General features: G+C 33.7%; 1 protein-coding gene across 4 annotated transcripts in view; it reads left to right on the plus strand.

Annotated features, from left to right (window-relative positions):
• Window positions 1-19,012, plus strand: part of LOC126746511 (neurexin-1) — a 336,936-nt gene that overhangs the window by 272,975 nt on the left and 44,949 nt on the right. For all 4 annotated transcript variants that reach the window (XR_007663913.1, XM_050454829.1, XM_050454818.1 and 1 more), the window contains 4 exons: window positions 3,234-3,342; window positions 4,602-4,793; window positions 11,512-11,797; window positions 16,364-16,671. Coding sequence is in view for 3 of the 4 variants with exons in the window: in XM_050454829.1 (XP_050310786.1) it covers window positions 3,234-3,342; window positions 4,602-4,793; window positions 11,512-11,797; window positions 16,364-16,671 (895 nt within the window). In the remaining variant the exon portion in view is untranslated. The remainder of the gene's footprint in view (window positions 1-3,233; window positions 3,343-4,601; window positions 4,794-11,511; window positions 11,798-16,363; window positions 16,672-19,012) is intronic.

Consider the following 19,012-nt stretch of genomic DNA (forward strand, 5'->3'; position numbering starts at 1 on the left):
TCGTGAAAATTGGTACTTTTCTTTCTAAAACTATTCAGGTTCTATCTGAAGTATCTCAAGGCAGTCATCTCGGGCCAATTTTTAATATTTTTATTAATGATATAGATTCTGAATCTGCCTATTTTTTTTATTTGCCGATGATATAAAATTGAGCTGTATTATCAAATCTCCTGATGACTGTGATAAATTACAATTTGATCTAGATAAATTGTTAGTTTGGTGCGAAAGAAATGGTATGGAATTTAATCCAGTTAAATGTTAAAATATGACCTTTGCTCGTTCTAGAAATACTATTTATTGCGACTACATGATTGGCCGCTATATCCTTGAAGGAACTTCTCTTTTTAAAGATTTAGGTACTTGATAATATATGGTACTTCTTAATAATCTGTATTCTTGACACGAGCCTACAGTTTTCAGTGAGATGATGTTATAAATAAGGTTTTTGATGCCGCTTTAAATGCCGCTTTGCTTACATTGATGCAGATACACTTAAATTGGTAAATATAGCCCTACCCGCCATAAGAGGAGGGATCTTATCGCTTCTTACAATATCCTACATAAGAAATCAGGAGCTTCAGAGCTACTTTTAAAAATCAATATTTATACTCCAGTGAGAACAACAAGAGCTACTGATAATTTTCATTCCACCGTACTAACTATGGTCTTCATTAGAACAGTCAGATTAACAAACCCACATCATAAGATTGACCTCTTTAAACTTTATAGCAAATTCCTGGGTCAAGTTTTAGTAAATATTAGTTACAACGTATTATTATCCAATTATTGGTGTTGTGAATTTAAAAGTTTAACACAAATGAAATTGGACAAATTTAAATTCATAAAATCAATCACAAATATAATCCCGTCAACATGGTATTCTTTTTCAGATGCTCCTGTCTAACTAATCCAATTTTTGGTATAATTAACGGCTTTCCCACAATTACAATTTTTTCTTAGAAATCAAAATAAATCAATCGACATGGTATTCTTTTCCAGCTACTTTTAACCAACTAATTCATTGGTAAAATTGGATTTTTGATGCCAGTAACGGTTTTCTTAAACTCATTTTTTTTTTTAAATCGAGGTAATTTCATCAACATGCTACTCTTTTTCAGCTGTGTTTGTTTTCTCAAAATCAGAAATTTTTCTTAAAAACTAACATACACCTATCGACATGGTACTTTTGACTAACTAACCCGATGGGAAGTTAGATTTTTAATACTATTTAGCATATAATTTAATATATACAGGGTGACACATCGGAACAAAAATGCTCGGACCCGTCAATTTTTGGCTTTAGGGGAACAATTTTTTTTAATACTTTTTACATCAACCCTTTGGCGGGGGTTGCAACCACCCTCAAAATCTTAAATAGGAGTGAGGGTCAACTGATCTTATTCAATGTCAATAAAGCTTATTTTAAAGATCTTTTTATTCTAGTTACAACTGCCAAGTTTGAAATTGCTAACTTGATAAATCATGGTTACATCCTAGAGTTAGTGGCAAAATTTCGGAATATTGATTCGGTGGAAAATATAAAACGGAATATTGAAAACTCAGTGAGAAATGAGGCAGTAGAAGTCGGTGTTCTCGGTGAAGTTAGTAGGAACCCTACATTAAGTATCAGAAAAGTTTCTCATGTAACGGAGTCTCGCGGATCACTGTACACAGAATTCTAAAACATAATAAATGGCACCCATATAAAATTCAACTTCTTCAAGAATTAAATGAAGATGATAACGACCGCCGTTTACACTTTTGTGAAATAATGTCCGAACTAATTTCAAATAATCCCAACTTTCAAATTCTTAAAATGTTTAATGCCAATTCAATCCAAATCTTTTAAATTCAATTTAAATCTTTTAGTCTTCAGACATGAATCCAAGGATCTACCACGAGGTTCATACTCAACACCCTCAAAAATTACATGTTTGTGTTGGTATTTTTTGGTGATCACATAATTGAACCATTTTTCTTACCGGGAAATTTAAATAGAGATACGTACTTAGATCTTTTGGAGAATGCCGTTAACCCAGCATTGATTGAAATTATGGAAAACGACCAACGCTACCATGAAAAAAATGTGATATTTCAGCAAGACTGGGCTCCTCCCCATTATGCATTACCAGTACGGCCGTTTCTGGATGAAACGTTTCCTGGTAGTTGGATTGGGAGAAGGGGTGCTATCGAATGGCCTGCGAGATCACCCGATTTATCTTCTCTTGATGTCTTTTTGTGGTGACATTTGAAATCTAAAACTTATGCCACCTAACCTGAATCGTTAGAAGATTTATGGAACCGCATCATTCATGAATGCCAACAAATAACACCCAATATTCTTCATAATGTCCGGGAACACTTTGAACAGTTACTGTACTATTGTATGGAGGTAAACGGCGGACATTTTTAACATTTAATAAGATAATAAAATAATCAATAAAATTAAATTAGATTTATCTGGAACACGCAGCTCAAATTTAAAAAACAAAGCGCTATTGTAAAGAAAATTGAATGACCTTTCAAAAGATGTATCACAACATACCCCTTCCCATTTAAAAAATAAGGATGAATGTTGCCCTCGCTAAGGGGTTGAAGTTGTGGGTTAAAAATTTAAACAAAAATTCGTTTTTCTAAAATCAAAAATCGACGGGTGCGAGCTTTCTTGTTTTGTAAAACCTCTAAAAACTAGCGTTAAAAGTACTAAATAATGGTATTGTTTCAAAATCTTTAACAAGCTGTCATACTGCGAAAACTCAAGTTAGCAAATTCAAATCTGGCAGCTGTAGCTAGAATAAAAAGACCTTTAAAATAATGTATCACTTGACCCCCACTCCTATTTAAGATTTTGAGAGTGGTTAAAAAGGGAATTGCCTCCCTTTTTTAAAACTATTAAAAAAAAATCTCCTCCTAAAATCAAAAATCGACGGATCCGAACAGTTTTTTAAATTTTTTAAAAAAGGGCCCCAAACCTTGCTGGACTGTTTTTGATGGTCCACCCTGTGTAACGGTTTAACATGAAGTTTAATATATGTAACAGGTTTTTTGAAATCAAAAATGTTTTCTAAAAATAAAAACCCATTAATAATTTATTGAATAATTTAATGGTGTATAATCTGATTTAATTGATAAAGCCCATATTTTCTAAACAATAATTTATTTTAAGATTTCTTTTTTAAATACTCTAATCCCCTTACATAGTTCTATATATATATATTTTTTTGCATTTCTAGATTTTATTGGCAGGCCAAAACGTAAACGACAACGAGTGGCATACGGTCAGATTTTCAAGGAGAGGCACCAATTTAAAACTACAATTGGACAACCAATCGCCCATCAGGGGTAAATATTTTTAAAATTAACTTAACTGTATATTAATATAAAGTGATAATTATTTCAAAATAATCGAATAAGGTTATTAAACACCATTTTTGATTTTTTTTATTTCTGCAATAATTTTGGAGTTTATTGTATAAACTTTGACACCGTTTTCATTGAGCTTAAGGAATGTACGGATTTTCAATCAACGGATTTCAACCCTGCTACTACTATTAAATAAATCATTTATCATACGGCCTAGTTCATAATTTAAAAGAATTATTATTAATAAAATGCATTTTTCGTTAAGTAAATATAAATGTATGGCCCTTTTTTATTAATTTTTACCAACATCTTTGTCGGGAAATCTTTTATTTTATAGAAACCATATCGAAGGAACAGAAAACTTAACAAAAAAATTCATATCCATGTGGAACTTTTTTTCAGCAATATTTTGCTTGAAAATATTTTTGTTACATCAGATTTTTGGTACCATCAAATATTTCCTCATCATTAGCGTTTTTGTTTTAAATATAGAATCCGTCTATATGGTACTTATTTTCAACGACTTTCATCGAAAATCCCTCAATGTAGTAATCGTTTTCAGCCATTTCTTACTGGATAATCAAATGACATATTGAGATTTTTGGTACTTTTTAATTAATTATTGAAATCCTATAGACATGATTCTAATTTTATGTAATTTTTTTCTAATTAATTAAATATTGAAATTAGTTTTTCCTTTTATACAAGTAACCAGTGTCCAAAAATCTAAAACTATACAATAATATTATCGACCTAATGCGTACTTTTATCGTACTATACCTCCTCTTCTTGTATTTCTTTAAAAATTCCATCCATTTTTAACATTTTAATTTCATAAAAGCCCTTTTCTTAAAAATTTCTTTAAGGTATGTAACTGCTAACATAAAATTCCAGAAACCAATGTCCAAACATCAGAAAAATGAAATCCTCCAGTAATGAACTAATTAAACAGACAGTTTAAATAAAACCGGAAATCTTTTGAAAGTGAAGCACTTTAATCTGGAAATGGAGGAGGCGCTCGGATTTATTTTAATGTTCCAGTTTTCCAATCTCCGTTAAGAGCCTTTTTCACTATTTTATATTCTCTTTGAGAAACATTTTCGAAATGTCTAATTTATCCCGTGGCTGGTAATTAACGTTTAAGATGAACAGCTTCGTCTTTTATTATCCGAGTAGAGCGTGAAGATTTTTTCCTGTAAATTTACCAATTTTTCTTTTCTTTTCTCTGCCTGATTTAGCGGAAATCCAGGGAAAATTCACGACGCTTCAGTGGCGCACCCTGCACATCGGAGGCCTCTACCACGTTGAAGAGGAAATTTCGATGTCCACCACGGTGCCTAATTTCGTCGGGGAGATTCAACAATTGTATTTCAATAATATTCCATATATTGAATTGGCGAGGGCTTTAAGTACCGAACAATCCATTTCCGGTAAGCCAGCATTATATTTTAAATTATTATTTTCATTTTTTAATTATTTTCAATTTTTTTCGAAACTTTTTTTTAACTTACACCCGTTAAGACGAAGTTTTCAGATTTAGCATGTAAAAGTGTCACACCGAAGATGATCTATGATTTATTTTACACGGAATTTAAAAATATAATAATATACAGGGTGTTCCCATTAAACACCCGAATTTTCGAAATTGATATAAATAACCACCACAAGATCAAACGTTCGGTTTTAGGTGGCCATCATTAATTTATTTCAATTTTTTTTTAATACTCGAGGTATACTTAAGGCGCAGTTACTCCAGTCTGCATCAGAGTTGTTTACTGGCAATGCCCTTCTTTGGTATCCTAACCATAGTTTGGCCAGTTGGGATGATTTACTAAGATTCGTTATATATGTAGTTTGTGCGATGAAATTCTTAGGCGCATCCATGCATCACAATAACGCGTCGTTAGCTTTATTGTCACAATAGAGAACTTATTTCGAAAACTCCCAGAAAGTCCCACCGAATCATTTAAACTTAACCTTATCCATCGGAATTCACTTACACATGAAATCCACGATCTTCACGAGATGACTAGGTTAAGTCATGTGATCGGAAAGACCGAATCCAGAATGAATTTATTCCAATACCTACAAACATAAGGCAGCTATTATCAGTCGTCACGCGGCATCAATTGAACCTTGTTCAGAGCGTAGTCAGATTAAGCCGATTCTTCACAATCAAGCTTAGCCGAATGTAGTTTCCTGTGATGGATGGAACATATTGGAACTGTGGATATCGTTTTCGTAAATATTCTAAGCCTCCGATGGGGAAAGAGAGACTTTAATGCAAGAACTTGTCTTCTTGCCTACTCGTTGAATCACCATCGGCTACTAATTTAACTAATCATAATTATACTTCTGCTTTTCTTGATTTTCTTACCTGCATATAGACATTTTTGGAAAAACGTTGTTGCGTTTGGTTGATAGTGGAGCATTTCGAACCATCATGGGTTCTATGGGCTGGTCTGTCAGTTTGATCTACTTATTATACCCTTAAACAATCTTGGACCACTGAGTGCACTGTAACCGATGGACAACAAGGTTTAAAATAAGGATTTGGGACATTGGCCATGCAGCTTTGCAATTGAGAAAGCCTTTTCCAAAATGAGTTTATCTTTAGGTTGTACGGATTTAGTCAAGCTAGAGATTAAGATCGTACCTATCAAACGCGCTATTATTCTGTTTTCCGTGTCCGTCAAAAGGATGTCAGTGCTGAGTTGGAACAAATGATTGCCAATGGTTAATACATAACTTTTATTTCTACCACCTTAGATAAATTAAGAGATGCCAAATTCCTCAGTACCTGTGATATTAAACCCGCATATTGGCCAATTCCTAATGCACTAAAATCTCGGCCGCTTACTGCATTCACAGTTTCTACTATAAGACGATTCCAACTTACTCGTATGTCCTTTGGGTTGACTAATGCCCCCGAAGTATGGCGAAGCTCATTTATTCTGTTATTGCCGTGACCTGTGAACTGCAAGTCCTTTTTACTACTCCAGCTGAGTATGCTCTGGCACATTGTATGAAGGACAGGCGAGAATTTCCGCAGAAAGTTCGGAAAAAAATTCAAGAGCTGCTTCGGTCTAACCCCACAGTCGGGTGATGCAGGGATGAAAAGACTGGTCGAAATATTTTTTTACCTAGTTACCAGAATATGTTCTCAAGGAAGACTTGCCTGCCGAGGACCTGATAGGCTTGCCGATTCCCAAATTGGCTTGCGGCCTGGATTAGAGGATGACTCGCAGTAAATTAGAAGTGGTCTGAAAACTTACATGCATTCAAGTTTCTGGTGTGCTGTGATACTTCTCAATGTCGTTCTCTGGAGAAAAACATAGATTGTTACAAGAGGTACTTCTACAAAAGGCAAACTTTCCATAATAAAGCTGATATCGACATTCACCCTCTTTGAAATCATTTCGAGACCAAATGAGCTTCGGCATTGTAATCTTAGTCTACCTAACAAATAAGAAACCATCGCCGTTAGGAACCCACTTCAAGTCCGAATTTTAAAATTGACATAAATACTAGTAAATAAATACAGTATGTAAATATTTCTTGTGCGTAGTAAATCAATTGACTCTTTTTGTGCATCGATTGTTTTAATTCACACCTAAACGAATGGTAAAAACACTACAAAATTATGATTGATTGATACTTTGATTATGCTCTGCATAATAATAAAATAAATAATAAAGTGCTAATAACAAACAATATTCATACATCAGGGTAACGGGACGTAAAAATAATATTTTTTTATACGCAGATTGCCTGGGTAACATGTCAGACGAGATCTATAGATTCGGTTATTACTTTGTCGGGGAATTTAGATGGGTTTGTGAGTTTGAACTATTCTATATCGGATTGAACAGTGAGTGATGCACAAACATAATAATCCGTAACTTTGCTAAAGACACTTATTTTCAATCTTCTTGCACTTATGTACTTGAGGCTTAATACAGGATGTTCAATAATTGAGTGCCTATAATATAATTGTTGGGTGATTTTTAAGAAGAAAAGTTTATATAAACATATATCAACTATAGCTTAGGTCAATATTTTTGAGGGACAGGATATTTAAGTTTTTTATTACTGTAAAATATTTATTCACCTAATCAGCATGGTTTTTTTCAGTGTAGATCAACAGTCATTATTTTAACATCAGTTCTGAGAAATGCATATGCGCCTATAAATTGCAAATGTCAACGTGATGTAATATACATAGATTTTGCTAAGAACTTTGATTAGTTCGAATTATTTCCAAAAAAATGGACTATAATAAATATCTAGTAAAAATTTGTATCTCCTACTTATTAGATAGACCGCAATTTGTAGAGTTCAATGGGTTCAGATTTTTATCAACGACATTTCCCAGATTATTGACAGTAAGTTTCTACTGTTTCCTATGACAAGAACATGCGTAACTGCATGCATCTGCAAGCAGATCTTTATAAGTTTTATAAACCATGTGAAGTTAACATACTCCCACTTAATATTCAGAAATGTAAGAAGATATAAGTTATTTGCTCAGCAATGAGATTTAATTTGGAGGGTTTATAAATGGTGTGAAGTTAACAGACTCCCACTTAACCTTCAGAAATGTAAAATATCAATTTCTTTGCTCAAAGATGGGATTGACTTTGGCTTCGTAATAAATGATACCACCCTTCTTAATTGACACTTCGTTCCTGACATGGGGGTCTGTGCTGTTAAAATGCTTTCCTTTAATGCTTATATAGATACTATCATAAGATCTTCTTTAAAGCCCCTACGCTTGATTATAGAACACACAGATCTATTTTCTAATACTTTAAGCCAATAATTTTGTTTAACTTCCGTGTAAAATTATAGACGCTGTATGGAACTTTATTACGGTTTTTTATTTATGCAGTGCATATTAACCAGCTAAATTCAGTTCAACGAAAATTCTACAAATATGTTAGTTTTAGAAAGGAAGGTATACGAGGTGAGTTCAGAAAATAAGAGGAATGTTCATTTTTTAAAAAAATATTTATTTCTTCATTTACATTCATGTTGTCGCCTTCAAAATAGTTTCTATCAGATATAATGCACTTGTGCCAGAGCTTCCAATCTTCAAAACGCTTCTAAAACTCGGTCTTTAGGATACCGTTTAGCTCTTTCAGTCATGCGCTTTGAATGTCATATATACTTATATATAAAAAGACTGCTTTTTAAAGTCTAGAGTCGGATAATAAAGTCCTCTTTATTTTTGAAAATAAAAAAAGTCACGGAGCCATATCTGGCGAATATGGAGACTGGAGTCTCGTTGAATATTTGTTTTTGGCCAAAAGTTTACGAACAAGCAACGAAGTGTGAGCGGGTGCATTATCGTGGCGGAAAAGTCATGAGTTGCTTTAACACAAATCCGGGCGTTTTTTTTGGTTTGCTTCACGTAAACGACGTTGAACTTAAACGATGGAAGTGGTTCTCCTTATTGACCATTTGATCTCGGAGCAAGAATTTATGATTAATGAATCCGTTAAAACCGGATAGCATAATCCTCACGTTCGACCGCACTTGTCAAGTCTTTTTAGGTCTGGGCGATCAAGAATAACTCCATTGGGCTGGTTGAGCTTTAGTTTCGACGTCATATTAATAGCCCATGTTTCGTCAGCTATTATATTTATATACGTTTGAGAAATTTTGCATCGTCGTTGACTTCATTAAGTGACTCACGAGCAACCTCCATTCGCCGCTTCAATATTCAACAATTTTGGAACAAATTTTGCTGCCCCGCATTTCATACCCAAAACAATAGAAAAAATTCAATGGCATGAACCAATCGATATTCCAACATCATAAGCGACTTCTCTGGTTGTTGATGGGCTGGAGCATCTGGTGCGTTCGTCTTGAAAAAGCTTATACCACTTGTAAAATCTTGTTTTAGTCATAGCAGAGTCCCTATAGGCCTTTGTTAATATTTCAGACACTTTTTTACACCTTATGTAATTTTTTACGCAAAATTTGATACAAATTCTTTGATTGAAAATTGCCGAACTCATAAAAACATGTCTAACCTTAGTTGCTGATAAAGTAGACATCTAATCCAGTTAAAATTTTTATACTACTTTAGGGAGAGACATGTGTACCAAAATTTAAAAAAAAAAATTAGACTTATCTAATAACTTTTCTCTAATTTAATCAACGTCATATCTCCTATAGCCGCCGAGATCTCCTTGATAGACATCCTTCTCTTGGACACACTGTATAGCGCAAATGAAAGTTTAAGTTATTGATACTATTAGAGGCTGAACAAAATATTTTTTAATGATCTTGAAATTGACCCACTCTGGATCTTCGCCTTTGCCATTTTTTTATCTAATATGTCGCTTCATAAGTTTAGTTCGAATTAGCGGTTTCCTGTCTAAGGTAATTCGGCTTCCATCTGGGGTTTCCACCTAGAACCCTAGGACCACTCCTTTTCAATATGTTCATAAATGATTTTAATAAATGTTTCATTTGTAATTACCTGTCTATTGCTGATAATCTTAAGTTAAGCAGTGTTGTCAAATCATTTCAGGACTGCGACCAATATAATCCGGATAACCTATTTCACTGATATTTGAGAAATAATATATCACTAAATCCCTTTAAATGTACCTAAAACTATGAGCTTTTTCCGCATTGGATATTGTATAAAATTTAATTCAACAAGATTAACCAATACACTCTTGAAAGAGTCTATATTATCAGAGCTCCTGGTGTTGCACTGGGATAAAAACCTCCAGTTTATTGTTCATTCGGATAATGTTATTGCTAAGACCTTTCAGATGCTTTCATTGCCTGGGTGCTCCTTCTAAGGAGTTTAGAGATAAAAAGTACTGTGCCTTTGTGCGCCCTCACCTGGTATACGGACCTTGTATCTGAACCCCATACTATGGAATTCATATTGACAGCCTCAAATTAGTTATTCACAAGTTAAATTCAATATTTTATATATTTATGAAGGTTAATATGTCTCCTATTACACGTCATCATCAAAGAAGAAATCCTTTAACTCTTTATACCATGTTTCATAGTAGGATGTAAGTAGAAATAACATGGAAAAAAATTATTTGCAAAACATAATTTCAATTACACCATTCATAAAAATGCACAATGTCATCATCTGTTTGGCTTCGCTTTGAGTAATTTGAAATCTTTTGGTACGGATAGATTTAGATTGTTAGTAAGAATTTAATGTGATACTACTTACTAATATTCTCATATTGTAAGTTTGATTTTGTTATTTCTTATATTACTGAATTTATTGTACTATCTGTCAATATTTCGATAACTCTCTTATTGAAATTGTCAAAACAGTGGCGTGTCAGAGGCAGTTGTGCATATAGGTCTCCTGATGGACCCATCATGCCTCACCGGGGGTTACCAGAGTCCAATGGCCTTAGAAAAACCGATAAGGCTCTCTGGTCTGAAGGACTTAAAGTTACTTGATGCACTGAAGGTGTTACCCGAGTATTTGAAGCTGGCGCGCGTGAATGCTGGACACTCCCCGACCACGTGGTCAACTCCCAGCACCACTGGCATTCAAGATTGTCCGCAAGGCCGATGGTATGGAGATGGCTTCTTAAGTGCCAGTATCCGGTTAAAAGACCTGTCACGAGCCGAATTTCGCGTCTTTTTAGGCGTAGTAGATTTTTGGTGAGACAGGCAGAGTGTGCGCTTTGGCCTGTCTCATACCAGGGGACTCCATCTTCGGTGGGTCCACCTGTCCAGCAGACCCTTCATTGACGCGACTGCTACGCATTTGGCGATACCAATTATGGGTTCTGACTCCATCGGCACATAGGATTTTCTGGCCGCATTTTAATACAGTGAATATTTCGGCCTGGAAGACAGTGGCGTGCCCCCCCAGCGAGTATGCCCTACTGGTATAAATATCTTATTATTATGGTATAACTCTCTTATTATTAGGATTTGTTTCTTATTAGACAATAAAACTTTAAATTTGGATATCAACTATGACTATGAGGTAAAAAAGTAAGTTTTTCTTTCCTTAGCCATATTAACTTTTCTTCTTAAAATCACATTTTGCAATATCGACACTCAATTAATAAACACGCTGTAGATAGAACAAGCTACTATTTACTTACTGAATTATATAATAAACTATTTTTCAATTTGTAGGTTTTCCAACGATAAAAGTGACAGCGAAATTCGTAAAACACGCCACGGACAATCTGCACCGGCCGGTGACGTTCCGATCGAAGCACACGTTCATCGGGTTGCCTATGTTGCGCGCATACTCAAGCATCCACATCGACTTTATGTTTAAAACCCGCGAAGCAAACGGACTCATCATGTTCAACGGAGGACGCAAAGAGGATTTTGTTGCTGTGGAGTTGGTTGATGGTCACATTAATTACATTGTTAATGTGGGAGATGGTACCGTTACACTTAGGGATACTGTCAGGTAAAGATCTTATATATATGTCATTATTGTATTTCCTTTAGAATTTGAATAAACCGATGGACATGTTACTCGTTTTCAGCTATTTTTGTCTGACTAAATCAAGTATTAACAGTTTAGGAGAGGAGACTGGCATTGCACGGAGTTTCAATAAATATTTGAATAGTATTGAACATATTATTGAAAGTATTCCTCTAGCGGCTAACTGATTTTACAAGAACCCCTGGACCAAATAGTTTAATGACCATATTTAATAAAATTTTCATGGCAAGAAGGAAAGAAATTCTTACCATGGAAAAAGACCTACAAAATTTTAGTGGAGGAAAGACTAGTATTTCAAAGCAGATTTTATGTTATGTGACTTATGCGGTTGGTGATCGTTTTTTATATATTAGCAATACTTCATTGAGTACTAGTATCTTTCCAAAATTCTATAAATTCTCTACTGTTGTTCCCGTTCCCAGATTACAAAACACCAAATGTGGTAATGAATTCTGACTTATTAATCCTGTACCAGTCTATGAGAAGTTTGCGTCAAGGAACTACTTCTTGACCACTATAACAAAAATATGACGTAAATTGATTGTCTCTGTTCACTCAAGCTTTCGTGAGAATCATATGAGTTTGTTCTTGTTGTAGCCTTGTTTTAGCTGAATTTGTAGATTTTAAGAGAGCATTTAAAATAGTGTGTAGGAAAATTTTTATTAGAAAATTAGAGCATTTAAGGGTTAGGATTATTAGGAATAAAGTGGTTACAGTCTTGTCTAATGGAGCTTTATGAGTTATATATTAATGATATAGTACATGTAACTAAAAAGTGTAAAGTAGTGCTATTTGCAGGTGATATAATGGTTTATGTAGTGGGTAGAGATATAGGTAGGATATATAGGTTCTTCAGATGCAGCCGGACATGAATATTGAACTGAATAATTTATTCTACTGGCTCTGCGACAATAAATTGAAATTAAACGAAGAAAAATCAAAGTATTGTATTTTTTATTATTGATCTTTGTTATACTGTGTGATACTGTGAATAGAAAAAACATTTCGTATGAAAGAAAAATTAAATAACTAATTAATAATAATATTAATTACTGAAGGCATAATTTTAGATGCCAACTTAAATTTTCTTACGCATGCAAATCATGTAACAAGAAAATGTTCAACAAAAGGTTTCTTTTGATAAGAATAGGTCAAAGTTTGTTGCTGCGAACAAAATTTTCGCTTTGCAATGCCATCGCACTCCGCCGTCTACAGTACTACTCCACTTTATTATACAGAGTGTTCGAATAAGAAAATCTCATCCATTTTTCACAAAGAGACCGACGTATACAACAGACGAAAAACAATGAAAAACACAAAGTCACGGTCTCACAACATTTACTTAAAGCTACACGTGTTTCGCTCTATTCAGAGCATCATCAGGCCTAAAACAATAATAATTAGTATTGAAAGAAAAAAAGAGGACATTAAAAAGACTAAAACCTTAAAAAGCCACTAACGTTGGCAAAACAGTAAATAAACATACATTTAAGGTTAGGATGACTATACAGTTATAGAGTGTTCGAGGCAAAACAGTCCACCCTGAAAATGTAGCAAAAAAAATATTTTTTAAAACGAATTATTTTTTAGAAATATTTTTTAAAAACGGCCGAACAAGTCAAATTTAATATTGAGGGTCTTTTATTGACAGAAATTGCGTTTCTCTAACACGCGTCATTCTCTCACCCCCCAAAGCCAATGTCATTTTTTTAAAAATAGAAATAAGGGTCGAGTGATACCTTGACTTAAACATAGTCATATATTGTTATTTTATCAATTCGTTCTCAAGAAATATAAATAAATGTAGATAAAAAAATTTACCCTATTTTAAATGAAAAAAATAAAAAGTATCTATCTAACACCTATTTTATTAAATGTTGAAAATAATCTCCATTGAGCTCCATACAAAAAGACAATTATTGTTGTTCAAAACGTCTGCACAGATTGGCGAACATTTCGGGCGTTATTAACTGATACGTTAACAATTCTATTTCGAATATCTTGAAGGGACTCATGTTTTGTAACAAAGACAAGTTTTTAGATAATCCATAAAAAAATTGAAAGGAGTAACATCGGGAGATATAGCAGGCCAGTCTACGGTAACTTCCTGTCTAATCCATTGTGCAGGAAATACGTGGTTCAAAAAGTGACCAACGACAGCAGCATAATGCGTTGGTGCCCCATCTTATTGAAACATCAGTACATTGTCTTTAAGGTCATTAAATCATCTTGTTCAAGTAACTGAGTTGGTTACGATGGCGTTCTGCAGAAGTCGGCATTAAGATTTGTATTAGTACAAAAAGGTCCAACAATATATTTTCCCAGAATATCAGCCCATAAATTAAGTTTTTGAGCTTGCTGTGTATGTGTTTCTGTATCGATAGTTCTGTCTATTGACTGTACCATGTAAATAAAAGGAGCATTTGTCCGAGAAACATTGTAGATCAAATTCCTCTGACGATTTTACCTATTAATAAAGTAGTCACAAAATTGTATTATGACCAAAATCACCTTCATTTAGTTCATGATATTTTTGTGATTTTAAAATTTTGTGAATAATACTTAGACATGCCAGATGCTGTAGCAATTTTTATTACGGTAGCAATGTATTAGGTTCCATTTCACATTACAGTTTTGGGCCCTGCAATTTCTACCACTTCATTCCTCACTGGATGCTTGCTTCGTAGACAACCTTTAATTGAAGGTATATACAGGGGTCTAGTGATTTAGAAAAATTGACATAAGGGCTCTGAAGGTGAGGGAAGGTCGTCAGAGAAATGCAATTTGTGTCAATAAATGCCTCTCTCAATATTAAACTTGACGTGTTTGGCCGTTTTTGCCTAAACAATTTATTTTTTAGGATTTTCAGGGTAGACTGTTTTGTCTCGGACACTGTGTATAGCTTGCACAATACGTGAGATCGACTTGAAAATATAAAGAATAGAGCAACAGTGGCGGATTTATCGACAAAATTATGAGCAAATTTAGTAGGAAAAAATTATATATTTTTGCATTCCGTTGAGAATGTTTATTCGTGATTTTGCAGCTGAAGAATCAAGATGCGAAAACCTGTGAATGTACGTATTGACACTCCGTTGTAGTCTTGAAGGAGATAATTTCGCTCTCTGAGCGCCATCTATATGTCGAGGAGTAGAATCTTTTTCATCATTCTGGAAATTATAGAAGCATTAATCTATTATCTATACCGGAAAGTGTCTAAGCTTTCAAGGTCCTGGTATACCTTTTATATAGTATTAGTATTAATAGGATATTTTAAGTGATTTCAGTGCGTTGTTTTAATTGATAAGAAAATTAAGAATTCCTTTTTTGCTGAAAAATGCTGAAGAAGTCTGAAGTGGATGACATGTATTGACAAGTATTGAAAGGAAATTCAAATAATTTTTTCACAGGCGAGCTGTTTATTCTTATAGGTTATATCACAGAACACAAATATAGGGTTATATTATAAAAGACACACATATTTGTGAATTATCTATTGAATATTGGATACTAAAATTAAGCTTTTTCCCAATGTTTTGTTATGGAAATAATAATAAAAGTGTGTAATTATGTGTATTGTTATAATATGGTAAGTTTTTCGTTCATTCAAACCAGTAAGCGCTGCAAGAAATGTGGGTGAAGGTACCGTCCGATTAATATCAAGCAATGAAGTCGAGAACGCAGCATATGTCATTTGCAGGGACTATAGTCCGCGCGCGCTGTTATTTAATCGATGTCATGCCCGTATCTCCTTAATTCCCAAGGAATTTTATTTTTTTTATTCCAGATATTAACAATGAATAACTAAATCGATGTATGGTGGTTACAAACTAAGTTTTTTTTGCGAAAATCAATTAAAAAATTAAAGAATTGAAAAAGGCTCTCCAAACTATCAAAGAATTTGGATAAAACTCTTTCTTTAGGAATATTGGAAGCTATAGCAGTTTTTTACCCGAAAATTTTTATTTGCAGAGGTTTGCAACCATTTAAAAAAAGTTTAGAAATTGATTATATATTATTTATTAAATATCTAACGTGTGTCGAAAAATATGTCTGTGCTTTGTGTCTTGTTTCTTTCTTTAAGCCCATTTCTGTTCAGTGTCCTCCCCTGGACACCGTTGTGTTCGAAACCTGTGGGGAATTATAAAGCAGCATTATGGAATAAACAAGTGGAGGGAGACTGTAGAATTATTATTTTACCTCAATTAAAATTGGTTATAAAATATCTTATGAAAATCAGCGTAAAACACTATAAGATGTATTATGTGCAAAAAACTCTAGACTTCATTTTTTCTCTATTTCCATCCATTCGGGTAACATTCATATTATTAATTGATGAAGAAGTAGTCCATTCTTGCAGTGGACTTAATAGGTCAATTATTAATGTTTGGTGTTAACATACTAAAGAGGTGAAAAAGTAGACTAGAAATTTCAAATGAAACTACTGATCTTTGGTCCACGTTTCAACATATTCTCATAAGTTATAATTATTTACTTAACAGGATTACAAGCAATTTGACTTCACAGGTCCCATCTAAACGACAACCGATGGCACACGGTAGGCATCCGTCGTCCCTCCGCCCGCCAACACACCCTCATGGTCGACGACGACATCGTGATCGCAACGAATTACGGAAGCGGAAACCTGGAACTCGATGGGATTTTGTATTTGGGCGGCGTATATAAGGACTTATACGCGCAGCTTCCACAGGAAGACGTCAAGTCTCGTCACGGGTTTGAGGGTTGTATCGCCGGTCTCGACCTGAACGGGGAATCACCCAATATTATGGAGGATGCGGTCGTCCATAGTTCCCTAGTAACTGCCGGGTGTGAAGGTGAGGAGAATAGTAAGGGTCGCTAAGTCAATTAATGAGTGATTAATATTGCACGGAAATTTAAGGTCATATTCCTTAGGTCAAAATATTCAAAAAACTTCCTATATAAACCTACAACCGAAAATGCTTTCCTGCGAAGGTACAGGGCGTTAAAATTTTAATTATATTTTTAATTTTTCTAAATAATTTCAAAGTAAACGAGAATAACCATATGAAATTAGGTTTATCTAAAACCAGGAAATTATAAAATCAATTAACTCTTTAAAAAACGTCTTTCCTGGAGAGGACGGCATTAATACATACATATTAAAAAATTCTTATGAGTATTTATTAAAACCACTGAAACATATTTTTAATCTCACTTTTTCCTCAGGAAAAATTCCAAAACAACAGATTAATAACTATCGATCTATATCTGATTAGCAAAATAGCAGAAATATGGGGAAAATGTATAAAAGCTAAATGTCTGTCTTTTCTCGAGTCTAACAACGTTCTTTATAAACCCCAAGATACATCTTGCTGTTTCTTAATCACAGCCTATTCAGTCCCATATGAAACATCCCATCACTATTTTTATGTAAATCTATAGTAGGAACATAGGCACAATGAATATCTTATTATAGATCCTACTTATTTTACTTTTACAGTGTACTGACTATAATGTATATTAACACATATTTTATGATCAATTATTAATTTTCCTACTTTGTTCCACTTTTAAACGTATGATATTTCATTTGAAAGGTGCTAAATTTAATTTTTTTGATACTTTTGATGTTACTAATAGAGGGCTCCACGTATTACATTTTCAGTTTTCAAATAACAACAATTTCAAACAATAAAAAGAATCATTTTATTTATTTAATTTAATTCTTATAAAATCAAAGGCTTTTACAAAAAGGGATAGATATGACGTAAAAAGAAACTAGAACTAGAGATTATAAAAGTTGTTGCGTGTTGCCCCACAACTGCAATGCAAGCATCTACCCTACGAACCGTTGATTGAGACATCCGCGGCATATCCATCAATTGGGATATTCTCTATCAAAATATTCTCGGGTAATTAAGCTAAAGTGTGCTGGCTCAAGAGGGACTTTTCCTAATAATGCAGGCAGTTCCTCTTTGAGTAAATGCTGATAAACATCTTCAGCTAATCGTTCTAGCCAAAAAAAATGCGCCAATGAAGTTATCTTCAATAATTGCTACCCATACATTAACCGAAAATTGTTGCTGGTGCCGATTTTCAATAATTCCAATCCGATTTTCGTATGCCCATATATGATATTTGTGGAAATTCGTAACTGTTTTTTTTTTGAGAAATTTGCTTCATCTGTAAATAGTATTCTTACAATGAACTGAGGATTTTCTCCTATTTTTCGTTGTAGTCATCGACAAAAAGTGAGTTTTTGAGGAAAATCACCCAGTAAAAATCCTTGCACCCGCTGTAGATGGTACGGATATGACTTCCCTCTTCAGTATTTTGGAGGCTGTCTATTAACTAATATTTAGTGTTGTAGTCTTCCTCGATTTGGCTTAACACTGCCTCTTCCGATTTTTCAGTTGTAACTATACGAGGTCATTTTTTGTTAGCGGTTAATTTCTTGAAACTGCAATTTTATTTAATTTTTTTTTATTTTTTATTTTACAATACAAGCCTTACAGGTAAATAAATACCCATCTATAAGGCAGGAAAGACCTTCAAATACATAAATATAACTTATGCTAACTAAGAAAAATGTATATATAACTTGTTACAAAAATCTTCTAAGCTAACTAAAACTAACTAAAAAATTGCATAAAAAGTAATAAGAGGCATAGAAAATAAGTAACAAAAACGATCAAAACCTAATGTGCTGACTATAAACCTCAATTTTTATTAACGGAAATGGCTATATTATTTACAAAAAATAGCTTAATACAAACTCAGGTTACTTGTGGCTTAGTGTTCAAGTGAGCGACATAAGGCTTCCTTTGTAATATTGAAAATGTCAAAATGAGCATCATTATTGTAAATACTACACATGGTATAAATTGATGAAAATTTAAGTAGATTTGTTCTAGGAGTAGGGAGATGAAACGTGGTAGGATGTCTATTATTAAGACGAGGCACAAAAAAATATAATTTTGACACTAATGGCGGACTATCGATTAGATAATTAAGTAATTTATGCAATGTCATAAGAGCAGAATAAGTTCGTCGAGTTTCTAGGGAACAAATATTAAAACGTTGAAGCAGATCATCATGTGGAAAACCCTGAGGTGGGTATGCATTATCACACTTAAAACATAAGTATTTTAAAAAGCGCCTTTGCACTTGCTCTAGATTGTTAATGTGTACATT

This window comes from Anthonomus grandis, chromosome 2, assembly GCF_022605725.1.
Source record: "Anthonomus grandis grandis chromosome 2, icAntGran1.3, whole genome shotgun sequence".
Lineage (NCBI taxonomy): Eukaryota > Metazoa > Arthropoda > Insecta > Coleoptera > Curculionidae > Anthonomus > Anthonomus grandis.